Genomic DNA, 23,816 nt, shown 5'->3' on the forward strand with positions numbered 1-23,816 from the left:
CTCCTTCAATAGGACTTCAAAACTGGTGTGTGCCATCGAGACGAGTTTATGATCAAAGGTTATTGTTTTTGGCACTTACATTTAATGTTCAATTTTATCCTCAACACTTCAACTTAATTCTCAACTTTTTGACTTTATTCTCAAAATGCAAAATAAAAATAAAATCTTCATCCTCTACTTGTTGCCTGACCCTAATACTCTTCTGTAGGGAATTACTGGATGTTATCTGGAAAATAATAATAAATAAAAATAAAAATAATAATCATAACCTGTGTTACAATAAACACTATTGAATGGTTTAACAGAGAGTGTCTGTAAATGTAATAGAAAAAATAATGTATGAGTTACTGAGTTTGAGTAAAGTTCATGGTTTTCTTAGTATCTCATATTTTTATTCTTTTTTTGTGGACAGAAATGGGCTTTCATACATTACTTTCTATAGAGACTGTTATTTCACCTGAGCATTTTAATTATCTTTGTCTGGTGTGGCTTAAACTGTGTGTAAGAAGAAGAAAGGAGGGGCGGATCTAGAGGGGTCGCAGATGGCAGTTGTTCCAAATCCTGTCCTTTTTGTCCAGAAAATTAAATGTTATAGCAGTAGATAATGAATAACTTGTGTAAATATTCTTATCAAATCAGTTATGTAGGTTATAATTCCTGCTTTTAGTCATCAAAAATGTCGTGTTTGTTTTTGTATTATTGATTTCTTTTCACTTGCCTATTCAACTGATTAGGTTATCATACATAATTGACAGTTGACGTCAGTCGATGTGTTCAAACCAGATGACGGAGAGATAATTGCCCTGCCGCATTTTTGGGGATGGACTTATGTTCAATGAAAAAAGACATGTATTCAAAAATGTTTGCTGAGTTGAAAACAAAAGAATGCTGCTTTTTACTGCCACTTTTAGATGTACTTATGCAATGCCACACTTAAGTACCACAATTATTTTGAGTGAACATATCTTCATCTGGGCGCTTTTCAAAGCAAATATTAATGATTAATGATGAGAGAGAGAGAGAGAGAGAGAGAGAGAGAGAGACAGACAGACAGACAGACAGAGAGAGGTGGTATAACTCGTCTCATTTGATATTGAGAGAGAGAGAGAGAGAGAGAGAGGGGTGTGGTGTGACTCGTCTCAATAAATATTGGGAGAGAGAGAGAGAGAGACAGACAGACAGAGAGAGAGGTGGTATAACTCGTCTCATTTGATATTGAGAGAGAGAGAGAGAGAGAGAGAGAGACAGAGAGACAGAGAGAGAGAGAGAGAGGTGGTGTGGTATAACTCGTCTCATTTGATATTGAGAGAGAGAGAGAGAGAGGGAGAGAGAGAGAGAGAGAGAGAGAGAGAGAGAGAGAGAGAGAGAGGTGTGGTGTGACTCGTCTCATTTAATATTGAACCCTGCTGTCAGCCTTCGGACATTTGTGTGAAGCTGAAGTAAAGCGTTATCGAGGTGGACTCAGTTATTACCGTGTACTCGAGGACTCAAGGTATTGTGCAACATTTAGTCTAAATACATGAAAGCTTCTGTTACTTTCTGTTCTTGTTTTATATGACTGTAATGTCAATATGAATGTAGATCTCCGCTGAATATATCAAACGCGATGAATGTTCAAACCTCGTCTTAGGATGCATTTAACATTATTGAACAGCACTATTTTGATAACAAAGTACGTCAAACTAAAAGAAAACAGTCGAAATTGACAATATATGTTAATTTAGAGAAACGAGCAACTCCTTACTTTCGCTTTCTGCGCTTCACAAGTTAAGTTTCGTTTCTCCCTCGCAGCCTCATCTGACGTTTCATCATGGCGGAAATAGAGGAGAGTCAGTTTTCTCTGATGAGTTTGGAGGATGAGCTGACCTGCAGCATCTGTCTGAGTCTCTTTGACTGTCCGGTGACCACCCCCTGTGGACACAACTTCTGCCAGGCCTGTCTCCTCGCCACCTGGAGGGACTCCTACAGCTGTCCTCAGTGTCGGACCTTCTTCGCCACCAAACCGGAACTGAAGAAAAACACGGTCCTCACCACCGTAGTGGAGACCTTCAGCCTGAGGTCAAACAAGGGTGAAGCCAGCGTGACCATAAAGGAGAGCAAACCCGGGAAGAAAAAGGATGTCATACGCTGTGATACATGTATGGAGACAGAGGCGTCCCAGACCTGCCTCACCTGCATGGCATCTTTCTGTGAGGAGCACCTGCGGCCTCACCGGGAAAATCCAATTTTTCGTCTCCACCAGCTGAGTGAGCCTGTAGGCGACCTGTTGGAGCGCATCTGCCCGGACCACCACAAGCTGATGGAGTTCTTCTGCAGCCAACATGGCCGAGCAATCTGCAGCATCTGCCTCCAACAAGTCCACAAAGGCTGCTCCTTCATGTCTCCTGACGAGCAGAGGAACCTGAAAGAGGTGAGTGTTGGTCACTGTTCACCTGTGTAAGGTGAAGTAAACGATGTCGGAGAAAGATTAATTGTTGAGTCTCATTCCCAGGTCCTGAATTTTTTTAGGAATGCGACTCACCAATTAACAGTCTTACAGTTAGTTATTTCTGTTTATTTCCAGGCTGCTCACTTTATTCCCCAAAATCTATTATTAAATAATTACACTATCATAACTATGCGACAACTAGTTGACTAATGGCTTGAACTGACTGCTACTAAGAAAATCTTAAATTGGGAGCAGACCTAGGTTAACCCAAGCCCTCATATCATGGGCAAGATTTTCTAAAGCCTGAAGACAGAGCCTGAAATGTCTACTTTTCACTCAGACCACTTTAATTATTATGGAACTTTAGCCCAGTGATGCTAAAAATAAACTGCCTGCCCCAGCTTTAAACTTGCTTGCCGGTAGCACTAACTAGTTTAGGTGTAATTTGCCCATGTTTTGACATATCCACCTTTTGGACTTGGACTAAGTCCAAAGTTGGCACTTAATCCAGTAATCTCTAATTGTGAAACAGGGCTTTATGTAAAATGGACCATGACTCCGTGTGAACTGTATGTGTCTCTGTCTGAATTAACTGAATGTATCATATTTCTCTGTTTGTAGTCTGACCTGAGAAGCAAATTGGGTTTGCTGGACAAGAAGATGACAAAGAATGAAAATGTGATTTCTCAAATGAGAGACATGCAGGACAAGCTGAAGGTAACTCTCTGCAATTGACTTTTACTGTATTATTCACATCAGTGGGGAAAATGTGCCTTGAAGAGAAGCTTGAATCAGGAAATAAATTAACAATTCCTGTTCATTTGTAATCCGTAACAAGTTTTTTTTATAGTGTAAGTTATTTCTGTTATTTTGTCTACCTGCTGATCTGTTCATGGATCCTCTCATGATCCTCCCCCAGGACTCAGCAGTCAACAGGAGCAAAGCTTTGGCAGCCGAGTATCAGCAGATACGGGATATGTTGGCCCGAGAGGAGCGTGATGCTCTGAATGCCGTGGAGCGCGAGCTGGAGAATGGTCAGACCAAACTCAAGGGTCTCATGAAGAAGTTCACTGAGAACATTGATAATATAAGCAAAGCTAAAGACGATATCCACAATCTGCTGAGTCAGTCCAGAACTCTGGCCTTCCTGCAGGTGAGACCGCTGTAATCAGTCCACTCGGTACCACAAAGTTTTTCATAAAAACTCTCCTAGAACACGTAGAATACAATTTACTTGTAAACTGGTGGTACTTCCAAGTAGTCCATCTTATTTTGAAAATTACAATATATGGCATACCTGGCAAAGGCATGTAGTGACTCTGCCAAATGCCTGTAAATAAAGGGAACGGAAACTAAGCAAAGGGTTTAAGATATTTTTTTATAATGATTTATTTATTAGTAAAGACACAGATAGCATGCAACTGTTCAGTATTTAACATTTTTTAACTATGTTAAATAAAAAAAATGATGATAACGCAAAAAGACGAACAACCCTCCACCCCCAAAACCCCCTGAATTTGATTTGGTTCTATATTTGGTAAATATAGAAATATATTTGGATATAAAATAAAATTAAGTTCAGTTGCAAGTAAAACAGCAGGTGAATGTCAGCCATCACATTTGAGATGAGGTAAGGCATCTATGAAGGTTCCCCAAATCTTCCTAAATGTTGTGGGCCTTTTGCTGACATTGTACAGGATCTACGACTTTGGGATCCAGTGGATTAGTATTTTGTTTAATGTCTGAGGTGGTTTTAATAATGCATTTCCAAAATTCTGCAATCACTGGGCAGTGCCAGATCATATGTAAAAGATATGCATTTGTAAATTTAGATTTCTGGCACAAAGGTGATATGGTATTGTTAAATGTGTGCAGGTTAACAAGTTTATAGTATGTTCTGTGCAAGATGCTGAATTGGATTAGTCTATGCTTGGCTGAAGTTAATAACGTTTGGCCTTCTTCCAAAAGCTTGTTCCATTCAGCGTTATCATATGAACAATTAAGATCCATTTCTCAGTTGTGTTTTGTGAGAGATTTTTCATTTTCAGGACAGTTATTATTTAGGATATTGTCAATAGCTAGGGTTAACATATTTGAAAAAAGTATGTGAATATATCCTTTGAAACAGCCTACAGTCAGACACAAGGAATACCGTCAGTTTCATATACTATTATAGTGTTTTTAATTAGACCCAAGTCTGATTTCTTTATCAGGCTCATTTCCTAATCTTCAAATTCTTCAAATCTTCCAGGATCAGGTCCTGTTGGCCTGTTTGGTTCTGGTTGCAGAACTCTCATGTAATTCTTGCTAAATAGCTAAAAACTTCAGAAACATCAGCATAATCCTTTAATTACCGCCTCTGTCTGCATTTCAAATAAGTGTAAGTATTCTGTATATGGCGAGCACAGAGTACAGCGTGCCCAATCAATAGCAAACTGCTCTTTTTTCAGTGTTGTAGAAAAATGTACCCCCCCACTGAGGATTAAATGTGATCTTAAAACCTTATAATAAATAAGGCACCATTTTCAGGACTGACCTCATGTAACCTCTGACTTCAGGTTCACACATGACCACACAACTGACTGACAGGGAACACAGGATTAAGCCCAGTGTTGTTCATGCAAGTTTATTTGGATGTGTGCTGTGCTTCAACCATCACACTGCAAACTTTAATTTTACAAAACTCCTATTACATTTAAATGACTCATATTGATCACAAATAGCATAGTTTTTCTTCTTGACTGGTTTGAATAAAACCTTGTTCCATTAAAGAAAACAACATTATGTTCCTCTCCTCACAGGCTTCGTTTGCCCTGCCCCCAGCCACGGACTTTGAACCTTACTGCCCTCGCATCAACCTAGACTCCAAGAAGGTGACAGCTACACAGGCCTTTGCTGCTGCCCTGAAGGAGCATCTGACAGAGCTCTTTAAACAGCCCGTTGAAGCCAGACTAACCAAACTTAAGCCAGGTGAGTGTGCAGGAATTTTTAGAGGGAAATTTGGCATGTGGTGATATATTATGAAAGCCTATCATATCAAATTTTTTGCAGAACTTAACACCGTCATCAGTGCATCTGGTGAGTTGATATCATAGACAAAATATTGGAAATGAAACCAAATGTTTACTTTCTTGATCAGTGTTTTGTGGTGGCGTGCTAACTGTTGGAAATTCTGAGCAGATGAAATTCTTTCCTTTGTGTAATTAACCCGGGATCTTCAGGAATGACTATGGTTCAGTGTGTGGGGCAGGTTATCTACTAAATGCAGGGTTGGTGGTTTGATCTCCATCTCTTTCTGTCACGTGTGGAAGTGTCCTTGAGCACTGAGACCCAAAATTGCTCCAGTTGGTGGCGCTGGTTGCAGCATTGACTGAATGAGAGGCAAATTGTTAAGTGCTGTATAAATGCAGTTCATTTGCCATTCACAGATGACAAAGCAGATCCTGACTCAAGAGGTAGTGGATCTCAGCTGAAATCTGGTATGTTCATCTCTGTGGAGATATTATTGTGGCAGAAAATATAAATACAGTAGAACATACCTAAATATAAAATATTTTCCCACATGTATGCCAAACATTCATTCTTGTATCTGCACATGCAGGAGCTTTGAAGTCACAGAAAAAAAATAAAAAAATTGAGTTTTTTTGCTTGTCAGTATGAGCATGTGGTTTGCCTGCTGAATCTGTGAAGTTGACATCTCTCAAGCACAAATGTGATTTGAGGGGTGGAAAAAAAAGACGGATCATTTTGTAACACACAGCCCTTCACTGTGTGATTAGTCATAATCATAATCACAATCACAATTATAATCATAATCACAATCACAATCATAATCATGATCACAATTATAATCATAATCATTATCATAATGCTATTATAATGAATTCTTATTTCACCATCTCTGTCTCAGAACTACAAGAACCTCAAAAGCAGAAAAAAAATCCCAGGTCTCACAGTCCAGGTCGTCAACCCTTGCCGCCGTTTTTACAGACAGTTGCTGCATCTCTTTATATGCCACATGGAGGCAGGAGTCCATTCCAGTTTGCACAGGGTAGGTCACCGGGCTCTCATAGGGTTCCTCCATTTACGACCAGTCAGAGGACATGCAAGTGTGACCGTGGGACACTGAAATGAGACAATGGGCTGACAGCAACACATACCAACTACACCAACTACACCAACTTTTCTACTGAAACTTCAGAATAATTAGAAACATGCGTATGCAGGCACATTCATAAGGCACATTTCCAGTTTCGTTGCAGAAATGATCATTTGCATTTTTGCAACTGTTGAGTGGCCACACATGGAATTTGGTAGAAACAGAAACTAAATCAACATAATTTTAAAATACTCCTCAGATTGGTGCTCCGTTGTATAACGGTGCAGTACTGGGGTGACTGCTTAAAGTTGTCAATCGCAGGGCTTCTCAAAGTCCGGACCAAGGTCTGGATGTAGACCGAAGGGTAAGCGTGGACCCAAACCACAGCTCCAAACCTCCTGCTCTGAATACAATATATTATGAAATGTCATGTTTTCTATTTTGAAATAAATTTTGTTTGTAACATTGAATATACAGTGTAGCTGGACATCAGTCACAGTGGTCCTGTCCCCAGATGAATCATTAACATTGTTGTTATGGTAACAATAACTGCTAGAAAGAGTGTTACATGTTGTAGTTCATGCGTTAACTTGACACTGGAGAATCTGCTATCACCTTTTCTCCCTCTAGACACAAATGTGTTTTGACTGTCCTGACTGTGTTGAACTTGAATGTTGCTTTAAAGTTATACATGAGTTGATTAAATGTTATTTTGTTATCGCCAAATAATCCGGACCCCTGACCTTGAACAAAAGAAGAAAAGCGTACCTTTGAATAATGAGTTACCCTATCTGGCATGTTCTTTCAGGATTTATGACTTTGAGCTATGAAACACACCATGAATCTGGTGTGGTCGTCTGTCTAAAACATATGGTTTATAATACATTGAAAAAAACGGGCAAGCATTTAATAACACATACTCGTTTGACAACAGACAGTTCAAGAATGAAATGCCTTTTCTTTTGCCTGTTTTCATTTCAGACCTGGCTCAGCTGCAGCCCGTAGGCCCCTTTGCCCTCAGTCCAGGTTCTCAACCCAATGCAGGCCCAAAGAAGAAACCTCAAAGTAAGAAAATGTCCCTTTTCTAATAGACTAATAGATGGCTTGACACAGAGTTGCTATTACATTTAGCTGAAACTAATGTGTTTAAATGCAAAAAAGTCTTCCATGAAGGTTATAGTTTTCATAGTTTTTGAGATATATGTTGATTCATTGTAATGGCCATTTTAACCCTAACCGCCAGATTGGAAGGGTACATTTGGTATGTACTATCTAGAATGAGGTATGTCACGTGTGATTGCAATGCAGCTCGAGTTGTCTGCCTGAACTAGCTTGCAGGCGTCGCCACATTATGTATGCATAATGTGTGTATAATATTTTGTCCACCCCATTGATGAGGGGTGACTCGAGGGACGAGCGTATGTGTTACTGTGTCTACCATTCAATTAATGCATATAGATTGCAGTTACCTGTCACAAACCATAACTGCTTAAGAGCTCTTCATTTTCACAGTGGTTATAAAACAAATGTATATATTTTTTTCTTTAGAACAACCCAAAAAAGCTCCCCAGTCCACTGAAGGCAAAATGGGAAATAAAAATCAAGCCCGTTCAGTGGAAAACCTGTTGGCATGTGGTGAGAAAGACAAACCCAAAGGCCTATCTCCTGCAGCTGAATCCAAAGAGAAACCAGGTAGACAAAGTTGACATTGTTTGAAATGTCTTTGTTAAGACAGACATGTCATATCAGGTCTTATTATTAAACTTAAGCTTTATGCGTTAACATTATATAAAACTGTCATATGTGGTTGGTTTTTACATTGACATGAATTCTTTTACCTCAAGTACAGTTGTGCAAGTTGGACTAGTCATTAAACTCTTATTAAGAGTTATTAAGCTTCTTCTACAGTCCTGAACAGTTTTCTTGACCTCAACTATATGGGTACAGTTTGGATTTTTCTATAAGATGTCATAAAAATATTATGAGACCAGTTTGGCGACACAGAAATATAATATTTAAGTGATTTATAGAGTTTTCTGATGCACAGATGACTATTTGTTTCCAACGTAACGGCTAACCGCTCCTGACTGTGGCTGCCGTTAGCTTGTTAGCGCGGTTAGCTGTGCAGCTAGTGGTCATTCCCTTTTGTCAAACTGGCCTCTGCCAGTCCATAGGCTGAGTTCTGTCACAGTCCAGTCATGTTCACTGGGAGCTCCTGGTCACAGACTCTGCTAGCTGCAAGATGTAATGACCATTCAGTGCTATTGACTATGGTAAATGCTAATCAATATCTGGGACAAGCTTCCTGTTTTGTTTTGTTTTCTTCAGGAAATATGTGAATATTCTGAATCAAATAATCAAATAGCACTCTGCTAGCCATTTAATGGGGAGGTTCCAATGAAACAGTGAACACAGCCAGTGAGTACAGACAGCGACAGAGCTCAGCCTCCATGACTGACACAAAAGCCAACTAGGCTTTATGTGACTTTTTCCACATGTGCAAGCATTCCCCAACACCTGTAAACATACTTTGATGTGAAAAATCTGTGGTTGCCTTTTGTTTTGTTTTTGTTTTGTTATACTTGAGCCTGACGACAAATGACTTTTTTAATCTCCTGTTGTAGAAACTCAAGACATTCCCCCAGACATAACATCTGCTGAAAAAAGAAGTGAGCTTCTGAAATGTGAGTGTATGGGTGCAGCAGGTATCTTCCCCATGATATTAGCAACCATGTTTGTTATGTGAGCGTTGTTTTTCTTTCTGTCCCTACCAGATGCCACGGTACTCACATTGGATCCAAAGACGGCCCACAAACGCATCACGCTGACTGAGGGCTTCACGAAGGCGTCTGTATCAGAGGAGCACACAGACTACCCCGACTGCCCTGAGCGTTTCACTGTCTGCTCCCAGGTGCTCGCCTCCAAGGGTTTCTCTAGGGGGCGCCATTACTGGGAAGTCCGACTGAGCAGCAACAACTTCATTGGCATAGGCTTGGCTTACAACAGCATTGATCGCAAAGGTCCCACCAGTCGTCTGGGCCGCAACGCCCAGTCTTGGTGTGTCGAGTGGTTTAATGTCAAGCTGTCAGCTTGGTATAACAGCAGTGAGACCGTGCTGGTCAATCCCAATGCAAAGCGTGTGGGTGTGCTGCTGGATTGTGAGGAGGGCACTGCTACGTTCTATAACGTGGCAGACAGGGCATATCCCTTCCACTCCTTTGTGTTCCCCTTTGCTGAAGCTGTGTATCCAGCTTTCTGGATTTTCTCAAGTGGCTCCTCCGTTACTTTGTGCAAGTTGCAGGGATGAGGCACAAATGCACATAAATAGCATAGAGAGGTATACACATGTATACAGTTAGCCTGTTATTCTAACTATTGTTATTAATGGAAAAGAAAACTGCTGTTTGTATTTAGAAAGCCAGTCTTGAATGCTTGCTTGTAAGCTTGCATTTATATTACTTAACATACCCAACATTAGATAAAAGACTTTTCACATCAAGATTCTGACCAGTTATACCCCCCAGCTAACAGTTCTGTTAGCTAGTAAAAGTGTTCATTCAAAGTGGAAAACAATGTCTGTACAGTTGCAACTCAATGGCATTTTTTGCTGTTTGGCATGGGTCCAATGAAACAATGATTATCCCAACTATTTGTCCTTACTAATATGTACATCTATTGGGTCTGCTTTATATCAAGAAATTGATGAATAGATGGCAGTGGTTTTATTCTGCCCCGGCCTGAGAATATTAGTACAAAGACAGCTTGCAGCATTAGAACTGAAATGGGGATCAAGCTAATGTCCGTAGCTGTTGTCGTTGACTATGCTTATTAGTGGTTATATAACCACAAAAATAACAATGGCCTCTCAGAACAGAAGAAAACCAATATACCTTGTGTTTTCAAGTCTGTAATCTGCATCCAAAGTGATTGTGACACACTTACGTGTCCCAATCACTTAATGACAAGAGAGTGCTGTACCATGATATAACTGAAAAGCTCATCAGTCACTTTCACCCAGCTACCTTGGTGCAATGGAGCTGGGAGAAGTGCTAGTTTGGTGTCCTTATGTTGGTCTAATTGTCAGAGATTTGATCTAGTTCCTCCTTTTCTATGGTTATAACAGAACACATATAACATACACTGTACACTTACTGTACAGCATGTGTGTGCTAGTGTGTCTTTGTTATTTATAAGACTCTGTAGAAAGGTTGTGAAGTGTGGAGTGGGGCAGGGCTGGGCAATATGGGCAAAATAAAAAATAAAAAAAAAATCCATGTTAGTCAGTATCAACATCTGTCATGATGTCTTCAGACTATAAACAGAAAAAAATGAATTCCTCTGAATAAGTGCTCACATATTCCATCTTTTCTATCCTACTTTTGATACCAAAACAGTAGCATGTAGTGTGTTTAGTTAACCAACTGCATTAAAATAGGTTGTATGTTCCTAGCAGATTGCCTAGCATGTGCCATTTGCTAAATATATATCTGTTTCAGTGATGTGATTGGCAGTTCAAGCTACACAAGCAATCTACTTTACATACAATACACTGAAGCATCTCATTTTCATATAATGCAGTTTTTTCTTAATCAAAATAAGTCAATATTATCATACGTCACCCAGCCCTATATGGTCACTTCCTCAACTCTTTGACTAGTTCTGCTGATGAGAACAGAAGTCATATAGACTCTGTTCTCATCAAATTCTGACAGTCTCTTATTTTCTTTTGATTTTTTTTAATGGGATTTTGCTTTTATTGGTGGTATTTGGGGTAGAAAGAGAGGAGTGACATGCAGCAATGGTCCTTGGCTGGATTTGAAACAGGGATGTTATACCTGCATGGTATGCCCCATAGAAATACAAAGCTATACTGTTTTATATCTATGGTGGACATATTAAACCAGCAAGCCATCAGAATGCTTTGTTGGCTTTTTGTAAGGTGGTAGGTATTTAGTGAGATGTAAGGTTTAATAGGGGTAAATTATTTGTGGTTTGGTACAAAGTTTGCTCCAGCCTGTAAGATGTGTTGTAGCACACTGGTGACATTAGTTCCAGTGGCTTGTTCCCTGATGCGGCACCACTGGAATACATCAGTGGTTGGTCAGTTTGCCAACTGATTGCTTTCATCAGACTTACCATGCTCACCTTGCAGATGCTAAAACTGTATGGGTGTCAAACAGAAAAAAAATCTCTCTTCACAATATACAGTACATTGACAGTGAGGTTAGCTCTTTGCTCTTTCTGACAAAGGTAGCCTAAGGACCAACCTCACTGTGTTTACGGCTGGGGTAGGCAGTTCCGGAGAAAGAAAGTTGATTTTGGAGTCTCCTTCCCAGGTCGTCAAATTACCAACACTTTGGATTGGTGGCTCAAACCAGGTTGATTGTTGAGTCTCATTTCCAGATCATCAATGAATCAATCATCACGAATCAATCGTACGTAGTATGAAAACGCCTTTATTGAGTGAGACTAAATAATCAACTATCTTAATAATGTGTGATTGGCCAAAGTCTCCCGGTCTCCCCCGTCACAGGCTAGATTTTCGAAAGCCTGAAAATAGCCAAGAGGAGGAGAAGAAGTCTAGTTTTCTCTCAGACCACTTGAACTACCTTATGTTTAAAGGTTATAATGGAACTTTTACCGAGTAACACCAAAAATAAACTGCCTACCCCAGCTTTAAGGGCTTCAGAACATATCCAGAGTGAGTTAACTGATAAGCTGGTAGAGGTTAAGTGAAAAGATCTCTGTGAGGCATTTCTGCCAATACACTTAATGTACAGACTTTGATTTTTAGGTGACATGCCGATATTCAAAGGTGCAGTACGTCACTGCATGTAAAGTCTGAACCTGTACAGAGAGATCTGCTTTTTCACTATTTGCCATTGCTTATCATCACAATGGAGAATTATGGTTTGGGACTAGGGCTGGGTATTGGCACTCAATACCTGTAATGTACCCATTGAAATAACCCAGTACCAAGTAGGTCCAGTCAAATGATGCATTAATTCCTTTTTGTTTTGTAACCAGATCTAGAAAAAAAAGACTATTTATATGGTTTTGCTTGCGCCCAATCATCCCAAGCGAGTTCCATAAACAACCTTTGAAAAAGGTGTCAACAAGTATTCCATTGGTATTGGTATTACTTTAAGGGTACTGGTATCATAAATTTTTAAACAATACCCAGCCCTCTTTGGGACACATATATTTGTGAAACTACTGAGAGCATTCCTGCACCATAATGAGTGTCCAAGTACTGATATTGTGTTGACACTGGTTCAAGTACCAACCTTAAATAACATGGGTGTGTCTGTGCTTAGCAAAATGAGTGAATGATAATGTTTATGTCATGCAACATTTGATTTTGTTTCTTTGAGCTTCTTTGGCTTGTAAAATGTATCTTAGATCAACTGCTGACTACAGCAGCTTATAGTTCATGTTGTTGTTTTTGTTGTTTGTGCTGATCTTCAACTGACATGTAGTTCATTGTAGTTCATGAAGGGTCCTAGAACTTTGAGATTTACTTTAACTGTGTGCTGTCAAAAAAAAAAACATGGATAAAATATGAACGTATCTATGTGATTGTCTTAAAAAGATTTGCACACATTCCAAATGGTCTTATAACTGTTATTAATAAAAAATACATTTTTCTCTCTCAGAAAATCTTTTTTCTTTTAAGAAGCCACGGGTTTAAGGGGTTGTCCAACATTCTGGATAAATCCCTCTTTTGGTGTCTGAACTACAAATGACATGATTGATTGATGATTGATATCAATCCCTATCTCTGGGTCAAGAAGCACAAAGATTCTTTCAGCTATACCTGTATAAACTGTTGGGTAGTTTGATTTAGAGCAAAACATAAAGGGACAGTTGACCCCAAAATCAAAAATACATATTTGCCTCTTGCCTGAAGTGCAGTTTATTCATCTCGATTGTTTTGGTGTGAGTTGCTGAATTTGCGGCATTCTCTCCAATATAATGGACCTCAAAGCACCAAAAAACCAAAACAGAAAAAAAACATTTGAAAGATTCAAAACCGTTGACTCTATTCAGAAATCATGACCTGGTTGTTCATGATAATCCACAGACCTTGTTGTGAGCAGCATGTAGGAGCAACAAATAAAGTTGTTCCCGTAAATTCTACCAACACAATGATCTGGACCACTGGTTCCCAAACTGGGGGGCGTAGAGCCATTGCAGGGGGACGTGGATGACCAGAGGAGAAGTATAGCGTGAAATAAAGTTGAATACACAAATAAGAGTTTTATTTAACTAAAATTCAAAAAATGCATTTTGAATTGCTTCCCTGATTATTGTTGTTTATTGATTTTTTAAAAAGTGAGATGAGGGGTCATGATCGTTTTCGCCTTGTGAAAAGGGGCCATGCTGAAGAAACTTAAGAACCACTGATCTAGACAGATAACACAGATTTGAGTAAATGTCTTTAATTACATTAAACCACTGGCTTTATCAGTAGATCATGGTGACCTATCTAGTCAGCAACAACATAGTTACTGCCTGAATTTATTACAGATCTGGAGTCAGCACAAGGCAAGTGCAGGTAAAAGTTCTTGTTAGTATGTGTCCAATGGATTATTCTTTTTTTCTTCCGTAATAAAATTGCAAGAAGGGTAAGTAACCAAAAATTATTCTTAAGTATATTTTTTTTTAAAGCATTGCTAATTTTACCCTGCTAGTTACATTATAAAAGATGGTGCTTTTAATTTGAAAGAGTAATGGCGGCAGGAGACCAACACGGACCAGGTGTTTTCTGCCAAAGGAGGACGCCGAAGCATTGAGTTGTTTGGCACGTGAGAAGGCCACGAGGTTTGTAAATGTTTCGTTTTTTATTTGTGGTCGATGTTGAGTGACATTACGACGACTTTTTGTAGTTTTGCATAGTTTGTGAGTGAGTGTGTGTAAGCTAGTATGGTGGCTGTGTTAGCTCAATGCAGGCCTGCAGTCATTATCCTGTTAAGTCCTCGGCTTTGCTTCGTGTAGTTTGAGGGGAACTTGTATTCATAGAGATGCGGTTTTATGGAGGTGTATACTGTAGGAAATAGGGCGAATGTGGATGGTGAAAGCTGCATCACTGACTGTATTTATTGACTGCAGTTTAAACAGTGACTCATAATTTCATTTCAAGTTACAGATGGGTGCCAAATTCAAGGAAAAACTTGAATATATGAGTGGCGAAAAATGACACATGCAGATGCCTCCACAGAAATGCACAGCATTGCACAGTTAAACAACTAACATCATGCTCTGTGGCCTGTATAGTCTGTCAAGATAATGACTTATCTCAAAATAAAGAGTTAGTACCTCAGAATAATTGGCTCGGTTCTCAAATACTTTGAGAAAGATGTTTTGAGAACCAAGCCAATTATTCTGACTAAGATTATCAATATTTTGAGATACACAGTCATTATTAGAGATGCTAACTCCAACCAGTGCTAACGATATTCAGCCTGTACCACCACCATCTCCATTTGTTTGTTTGTTCCTGTTGTTAGATTAGTGGTTGCTGTGCTCCTGCAGGGAAAACAGTTCAGTCTGTAAAAAAAACATGAAAAAAAAAATCATTTTAACTTGACAGACAGAAATAAAATAAAACTCACCAAAACTGACCTGTCCAGTCTTTCCACTGTTAGAACAATCACCCCTTTGGATTTGGTGGAAATAAATCTTTAACTCACTGCATTGTATTTGAAAATAGTCTGTCTGTATTGGCTGTTTTCCTCTCGCTCGTCCTTCAGCACAGTGATTGTGTACTATGCAGCTGCGTTGTCAAACAGCTTCTGTCACTCTGCACACCATTAGATTAAGAAAATAAACTGACCATTTCACCCCTCATCCACCCAAAACACCCCCCGCCACATACACTGGCCTTCTGTGAGAATGGTAACAATACCTTTTATTCAAAAGAATGAAAAGGTAAATTCATTTTGAATTTAATGTGAAATGGTATCTTACAAACAATATGTGGGTTTGTTCCTTAGTTTAACACTTTTAGCTCTGTTTTGTACATTTGGGTGTTTTGGGGCTTAGAAAAAAAGAAAAAAAAATGGTCAGCATAGCCAGCAGTGTCATACCACTAAATATCTGGGTATACCAAAGAAAATCAGAAGGTTAAAGAAAAGAACGTTTAAATTACATAAATTCAGGTCAGCATCATTGTATACGTTTACAATAAACAAGTGCAGTTCAGCTTGTTAATTTTGTGCTGTCAAAACATTTAACAGGTTTCCACAAGATGTGGATATCACTTAGTTGTAAGGAAGATGACATTTATGTGCAGTCACTCAAATTATTTACAGCTTGCTACTTCAGCTTAAACTGTATGATAACTGTAAATAATTAATAGATGAATTGATTAAATAATTTATTAATTGATTCATTAACACACTGACAGACACACTGACCGATTGAATAGGTGTGAGATCACACCCAAAAGAAGGATACTTCAATTTTGAAATCAGTCCTTTATGCTCACTTATCAGTATGTGCACCACAAAACAAGTGGAGGCTGGCTTAACTGCAGTCAAGGATACAACAACCATGATATAGTATATGTAGCTGTGCTAGATTGTTGTACTTGATTTAATTGAATAATAACTCAGTTACTTATGTTATATCTTTCGTCATTCTTCTGTTTTATTGTCTTATATGAATTTCTGCTGTTTACATTAGTATTGTTAATTGTCTCTGTTGTTGTAATTGTGCTTTAGCAACACGTGAAAATTCATGCCGATAAAGCCTGCTGAATTGAATTGAACAGACAGTGTGTCAGACAGAATTGTCCACCACCGTCATCAAAACACAAATAAGGGGAAATATTTTGCATGAAATGTGTTCTGACTATCCAGTAGACTTACAAAGACATGTAGAATCAATCCCAAGGTGCAGTGGTGCTGTTCTGGCAGCACATGGTGGCTCAACACCATACTAAGACACTTCATGTAGTTTTTTTTTCTTTAATTTGTCCACTGTAGGGAAATATGCTGACCAGCAACACCACATCAGAGCTTTTCATTTTGTCAAGACAAAAAGTGGTTTATGGTTGTTTGAATAGTACCAGTCTAAGCTTTCTAATGATCATAGAATTGGGATTGAATTATTGTTATTAGTAGAGTTTTATGGGGCTGTAGTGACATACTCTGTCAGGATATGAAATGATGATAATATTTCTAGGATTCTTCTCATCAACTGTATTTCAGCACCAGAGGTGGATTGGCATTTTCACTTGTTTTTTCCAGAAAGTTAAGTTTTGTGTCTTCCTCACAGCCTCATCTGACGTTTCATCATGGCTGGAATAGATGAGATTCAGTTTTCTCTGATGAGTCTGGAGGATGAGCTGACCTGCAGCATCTGTCTGAGTCTCTTTGACTGTCCGGTGACCACCCCCTGCGGACACAACTTCTGCCAGGACTGTCTCCTCGCCACCTGGAAGGACTCCTGCAGCTGTCCTCAGTGTCGGACCTTCTTCGCCACCAAACCGGAACTGAAGAAAAACACGGTCCTCAGCAGTGTTGTGGAGACCTTCATCTTGAAGCCAAGCAAGAGTGAGGACATCCAGATCATAGTTGAGGAGAGCGCAGCCGTGACACAGGATGTCATACGCTGTGATACATGTATGGAGGCAGAAGCGTCCCAGACCTGCCTCACCTGCATAGCCTCTTTCTGTGTGGACCACCTGCGGCCTCACCGGGAAAATCCAATTTTTCGTCTCCACCAGCTGAGGGAGCCTATAGGCGACCTGTCGGAGCACATCTGCCCGGACCACCACAAGCTGATTGAGTTCTTCTGCAGCCAACACGGCCGAGCAATCTGCAGCATCTGCCTCCAACAAGACCACAAAGGCTGCTCCTTCATGTCTCCTGATGAGCAGAGGAACCTGAAAGAGGTGAGTGTTGGTCACAGGAGAAGTTTAAGAGTCAGGTTGCCATGTTATACAGTATACTGAAATTTCTGTATTTTTTCCGTACTTTCTTAAAAATGGTCCACTATTAAAATTTTTCAAAGTTTTCAAAGTGTTGCATAGCAGTACCCCTAGTGAACATAATGCCCCTGAATAAGAAAGTGTCTGCATTACTGAAGTAATGTTGTCACATAAATGTCCTGTTGGTCAAATCATGGTTTATAGTTTTGGAAGTACTTGCAGAATAATAGGTACTGGTCTATATATAAACATTTAACCCAATTGATTAGCTATTTGCTCTCATGTATATGAAATGAAATTGAAATGGTTCAGATTTCATTGTAAATGTATTTTGTATGTTATGTGGATCTTGCAACAGCATCCATCCATCGGTGATTGAAGATATCATCGTTCCCCCTCCCACCTTTTCCCATCCTCTCCAGTCTCATCTGGGAGATGTGCGCAAGCAGTGAATTCACTATGTTACGCATGCTGCATACGTTCACTACGTCCAGCAGACAAAAACTCACAAAGTGTTTAGAAATGACATATTTTTACACTTAGTTTCCACTTTAAATGGAGAAATACAACCGTTCACCTTCTGAATTCAAGTTTCTCTCTTTTACCGAACTAATACGAGCTTAATTGGCCCGTTAGCGCCTCAGAAAACGCACTTCATTTAAGCTCGACAGAAAAACTTGTAAAACTCAACAAAACAGTCTTTGTTAGTCTGTCCACTCTTCCAACAATCACCAACTCTGGTTTGGTCAAAATAAATCCTCACTTTACCGCATGGAAAGAGTTTAAAGAGTCTGACTCTGCAGGCTGTTTTCCTCTCACTCCTCACCCAGCTCAGCTCACTCTGTCAGCTGAGTGAGTGTGTCCTGCGCTACTGGATGAGAGTGGGGTGCAGACTATTACATTAGGAGAATAAAACGACAAATGGCGCACTAAAAATTGGGCAAAAAAAGCAATCGCAATGGATTCAGCCCATCGTCGATGGACGATATAGTTGTCCAATTGCCCAACCCTAGTATCATAACACTAGTCACCCAAGAAAAAATCTTGCATACCTCTAACGATAACAACTAGTAAATGATCTATTTTCCACTGAGACTTTAATCTCTTTGGATTTGGCACAGATATCTTGACCTGTAGTGGTGCGAGGCTTGACTGGCTTGATAACTGAATATGATCACCTAGTCCTTTTTAAAAGTGAGCCCTGTTCTGAAACTGAAAAACCAGGATTGAGCCTAATGTAAGCACTGTGCAAGGGCTCTGTGCAAAACTGACCATGACTCTCTGCGAACTGTGTCCCCCTGTCTGAATTCACTAAATCATATCATCTTAAAATGTATCATATTTCTGTTTGTAGTCTGACCTGAGAGGAAAGTTGGGTTTGCTGGACCAGAAGATGAGGGAGAATGAGACTGTTGTTTACCAAATGAGAGACATGCAGGACAAGCTAAAGGTAATGCTCTGCATTTTATTTTATTTACTCTGTTGATCACATGAAAGGGAATAATAGTGCCTTGAAAGAAGCAGCTTGAGTTTTTGTGTTGTAACGTATTTCTGTTATTTTGTCTAAACTGTGCACCTGTCTTGTTACCTGCTGATCTCTTCATGGATCCTCTCATGATCCTCCCCCAGGACTCAGCAGTCAACAGGAGCCAAGCTTTGGCAGCCGAGTATCAGCAGATACGGGATATGTTGGCCCAAGAGGAGTGTGATGCTCTGAATGCTGTGGAGCGAGAGCTGGAGAAGGGTCAGACCAGACTCAAGGGTCTCATGAAGAAGTTCACTGAGAACATTGATAATATGAGCAAAGCTAAAGACGATATCCACAATCTGCTGAGTCAGTCCCAAACCCTGGCCTTCCTACAGGTGAGACCGCTGTGGTGAGTCCACGCAGAATCTATAAATTTGAATAATTTACTTGAATGTATGGAGAGAATGAAATGTAAAGCTATACAGCGTGGTTGGTAAAACATTAGTATTTGTACACACACACACACACACACACACACACACAGTTCCTTGCAGGCCTGGAATTTCACTGCAGACATGGACATCGTTGCCTGCCTTGAAATTCCAGCCATGGTACCTTGACATTAAACTGGAGTGAAGGATATTAATCTGGATAGGTTTGCATTGTATAATGTCTATCTCAAAATACTCATGGTCGTTCCTCCTCTTCATACTGGCTGTGAAAAGATCCATTTCTGGAGTGATTTCAGTGCTGAAATCCACAGTCCTCGTTCTGTACAAAAATTAACCCCAAAGTTCACCTGAAGCTTACATGAAGCTTTTAGTCAGATCAGTTAGTCTTTGTAGTGTGAAATTCTTGACACTGTGGTTCAGTCATCACACTGCAATCTGACAACTTTTTTCTTACAGCATTCAGCAATATTTAATTTTTAGTTTTAGTTATTTGGCTTACTATAGAGGATAACATTGCTTTAATTTGACTGGTTTGATTAAAACATTGTTCCATCAATATTGTCTTCACCTCCAGGCTTCATTTGACTTGCCTGGGTCTGCAAAGTTTGACCCTTACACCCCCCAAATCAGCCTGGACTCCAAGAAGGTGACGGCTACACAGACCTTTGCTGCTGCCCTGAAGGAGCATCTGACAGAGATCTTTAAACAGCCTGTTCAGGCCAGACTACTCAAACTTAAACCAGGTGAGTGTGCAGGTACGTTTTTAGTAGAAGATTTCACATGTAGAGATGTATTATTGGAAAATACTGGAAATGAAATCTGAAAACTTTCTTGGTGCTGTGTTTTGTGGTGATGGACAAAGTGTTTAAATTTGTTTCCTTTGTGTAAGCATTGTGTCTTCATTGCAGCTTGCTGCCGTGTGTGTGTGTGTGTGGCTGGCTGGCTGGCTGAGAGGCAAATTGTAACATGGTCTATAAATGTGTTCCATTTACAATTCACAAATGAAAAAGCATATCCTGTCTCAGGAAATAGTGGATCTCAGCTGCAATCTGGTATGTTCATCTCTGTGAAGGTATTATTGTAGCAGAAAATCTCAATACAATGGAACTTGTACCTGTAATTAAATATCTGCCCATGTGTATTACAAAAAAGGGCTTTTTGCAGTAGTTTATGTCAGTATGTATGTGTGGTGTGCAAACTGAATCTCTGTAGATTTGATAAAATACCTTCATACATCTGTCAAGCACACATACTTTGATAGGGGAATAATTTTAAAACAATTGAACAAGTATTTTGTCAAATTCACAATGTAATAAAACACTTAAAATGTACAAAATGTTTTCTCATATCACCTTCTTGGTTTCAGAACAACCAGATCCTCAAGAGCAGAGAGGACAGTCCAGGTCACACAGTTCAGATTGTCCCCCCATCCAGTCATACTTCCAGCCAGTTCCTATACCTGTTTATGTAGGGCCTCATGGAGGCTGGAATACATCCCAGTATGCAGAAGGCCAGGCACCAGGCTGTTATAAGGAACCCCCATATATGCCAGGACAAAAAACAAATAAGATTTTAACATCCAATATTCATATTGATCATGACAGTATGATTAAGACATTGAAAACGGGGGTGTAATGATTAATGTTAAAACCACGCGGTGCGGTCTCTGTTTTCTATGAGCAGAGAGGTGACACCCAACTAGACAGAAGTGCTCCCCTAGTGCTCGAAATTGCCTTTGAGTGTGCAGATCAGTATTCAAATCATTTCAACTTTGTTCTCAGTTGCTGCTGACCTTTCAAAGTGAAACCATTGAAATAACATTTTGTATGAGACATAGCCAAATGAGACATATGCATGCATGTATGTTAGCTTAGCCAGGCAGACAAAACCAAAAGCAGATTTCTTATCTGAAGGCAGCTTAAAGGGACAGTTCACTCCAAAATCGAAAATACACACTTTTACCCTGGCCTGTAGCGCTGTTTATCCATCTACATTTTTTTGGTGTGAGTTGCAGAGATATCAGCCATAGAGATGTCTGTCTTCTGTTCCTTAAAATTGGACTAAATGGCGTAAGTCCTGTGCTGCTCAAAGCACCAAAACAAAATGCATTTGAAACTGCTCACAACAAGGTCTGTGGATTATCTTGAGCAACCAGGTCATGATTTTTAGAAGAGGGACACTGATTTTGAATTTTTCAAATGTACTTTTTGATGCTTTGAGCACCACAGGATCTGTGCCGTTATTTTGGAGAGAAAGCAGAAATCCTGACAGCTGATATCTCTGCAACTTGCACCAAAAAAATTCTAGATGGATAAATGGCACTACACGCAGTGGAAAAATATGTTTGTTTTTTTGAGGTGAACTGTCCCTTAACAGACAGCGACGTGACCCTGGGACACTGAGATGAAACGATGGGCTGTCAGCAACACAGAGACTACAGCACCTTTGGGTTTTCTACTAAAATTTGGCCACTGTAATAATTTGAAAGATGCTGATGTAGTCACATTTAGAGGTCACAGACATGTCCAGTTATGTCATAGAAATAAATGCTCATGTAGACATTGGAGACAGAAATCCAATCAGAATGATTTTAAAATGCTCCTTGATTGAAATTGATGCTGTGTTATGCGGTGGAGCAGGATTTGGGGTAGCAGTTTAAAGTCATGGGAATGAAAAGGGTACTGTAATGACGTTATCTGGCATGTTCACATGAAAGAGCAGTTTCTGCCTCAGGATTAAGGCCTAGAAAATAACCAGGGATCTGATAATCAACAGTTCAAGAATCAAATGCCTTTTTTTGCTTCTGCCATTTCAGAGCCGCAAAAGGCTCCAGCACATCCCATTTGCCCCAGGCCCATGAATCCAGATGTTCAACCCAGAGCAAGCCCAGAGAAGAAACCTCAAAGTAAGACAGTTACCATTCTATGATAGACTAATACATGACGTAACACTCAGTTGTCAGCTTAATTGGTACAGCTAGCTGACAGTACTGCATTTAAATGTGATACATCTTTCATAAAGGTTATAATGTTCAGTTTTTGAAATGTGTTGAGTCACTTAATGGTCACTTTAGAGGCTGTAGTTTTGGTGCTGTTAAACTGCATTATACTAAGACCTCCTTGATACCATTTTTATCAGTGAGAGAAGACTTACGTAATGTGTCATTGCCTCTACCATTTAATTAATACATGTTGATTGCAGTTGTCACATAACTTAACAGATCTTATTTTTTTTTTCTTAAGAATTTAGCAAAAAAGATCCGCAGTCCACTGAGGCCAATATGGGAAATAACAATCAAGCCCGTTCAATGGGAAACCTGTTTGGAAAAGACAGACCCAGAGGTCGTACCCCTGCAGCTAAATTCAAAGAGAAACCAGCTAGACACCATCCATTAAAAACAGTACTCCACTGACTCGACTGCTGACAGTTCAGTTGGACATTGGGGTGTATTATGCTAATTTAGACTGATGTGGCCTGGAGTCTTAAGCTGCATGCAGAGATGTAGAGTAGGCTACAGAGTAATTGCAAGCTCACGTCTTTCTCTCCACACAAACAGATTTTCTTCATGGTCAAACTTGTAGTCTTCAGCCTCAACCAAAGCTCACTCAAATGATGTCCCTTCAGACAATTTATCAGATTCTGCATAAAAGGGTTTATACTACTTTTTTTGATGTGAACCTGATGACTAAACAACTTTTTTTGTCTCTTGTTGTAGAGACTTCAGACATTCCCCCAGACATAACATCTGCTGAAAAAAGAAGCGAACTACTGAAATGTAAGTGTTTGAGTGTAGGAGGTATCTCCCCTTCATAAGGTACCACTGTGGTTATGTGAATGTTCCTTTTTTTTTGTCACCACCAGATGCCACGGTACTCAAGTTGGATCCAAAGACGGCCCACAAATGCATCAAACTTGGTGAGGGCTTCACTAAGGCCTCTGGATCAGAGGAGCACACAGACTACCCCGACTGCCCTAAACGCTTCACTGTCTGCTCCCAAGTTCTCACCACCAAGGGTTTCTGTAGGGGGCGCCATTATTGGGAAGTCCGACTGAGCAGCAACAACTTCATTGGCATAGGTTTGGCTTGCAACAGCATTGACCGGAAAGGTCCCACCAGTCGACTGGGCCGCAACGCCCAGTCCTGGTGTGTCGAGTGGGTTAATGTCAAGCTGTCAGCTTGGTATAACAGCAGTGAGACCGTGCTGGTCAATCCCAATACAAAGCGTGTGGGTGTGCTGCTGGATTGTGAGGAGGGCACTGCTACGTTCTATAAAGTGGCAGACAGGGCATATCCCTTCCACTCCTTTGTGTTCCCCTTTGCTGAAGCTGTGTATCCAGCTTTCTGGATTGGCTCAAGGGGCCCCTCCGTTACTTTGTGCAAGTTGCAGGCAAGTTAGAGTGACCTAACTGATAAGATGTTCAAGGTTCAGAAA

General features: G+C 40.0%; 2 protein-coding genes across 2 annotated transcripts; both read left to right on the plus strand.

Annotated features, from left to right (window-relative positions):
* The first annotated feature begins 1,330 nt into the window (after positions 1-1,330).
* LOC146330265 (E3 ubiquitin/ISG15 ligase TRIM25-like) lies at positions 1,331-10,736 on the plus strand. The gene is made up of 12 exons (XM_084714479.1): positions 1,331-1,492; positions 1,792-2,410; positions 3,050-3,145; positions 3,348-3,581; positions 5,230-5,398; positions 5,480-5,506; positions 5,857-5,907; positions 6,339-6,559; positions 7,412-7,592; positions 8,076-8,219; positions 9,152-9,211; positions 9,302-10,736. The coding sequence occupies exons 2-12, from the start codon at positions 1,811-1,813 to the stop codon at positions 9,832-9,834; spliced, it is 2,316 nt and encodes a 771-aa protein (XP_084570605.1). The 5' UTR covers positions 1,331-1,492; positions 1,792-1,810; the 3' UTR covers positions 9,835-10,736.
* A 6,010-nt stretch (positions 10,737-16,746) lies between these two features.
* On the plus strand, positions 16,747-23,816 carry LOC146330266 (E3 ubiquitin/ISG15 ligase TRIM25-like). Its single transcript, XM_084715795.1, has 9 exons — positions 16,747-17,427; positions 18,818-18,913; positions 19,093-19,326; positions 19,958-20,126; positions 20,759-20,939; positions 22,197-22,288; positions 22,626-22,758; positions 23,097-23,158; positions 23,245-23,816. Exons 1-9 carry the CDS (start codon positions 16,828-16,830, stop codon positions 23,778-23,780), a joined length of 2,103 nt encoding a protein of 700 aa, XP_084571921.1. The 5' UTR covers positions 16,747-16,827; the 3' UTR covers positions 23,781-23,816.

This window comes from Lutjanus erythropterus, chromosome 3, assembly GCF_056507025.1.
Source record: "Lutjanus erythropterus isolate fLutEry1 chromosome 3, fLutEry1.hap2, whole genome shotgun sequence".
NCBI lineage: Eukaryota > Metazoa > Chordata > Actinopteri > Lutjaniformes > Lutjanidae > Lutjanus > Lutjanus erythropterus.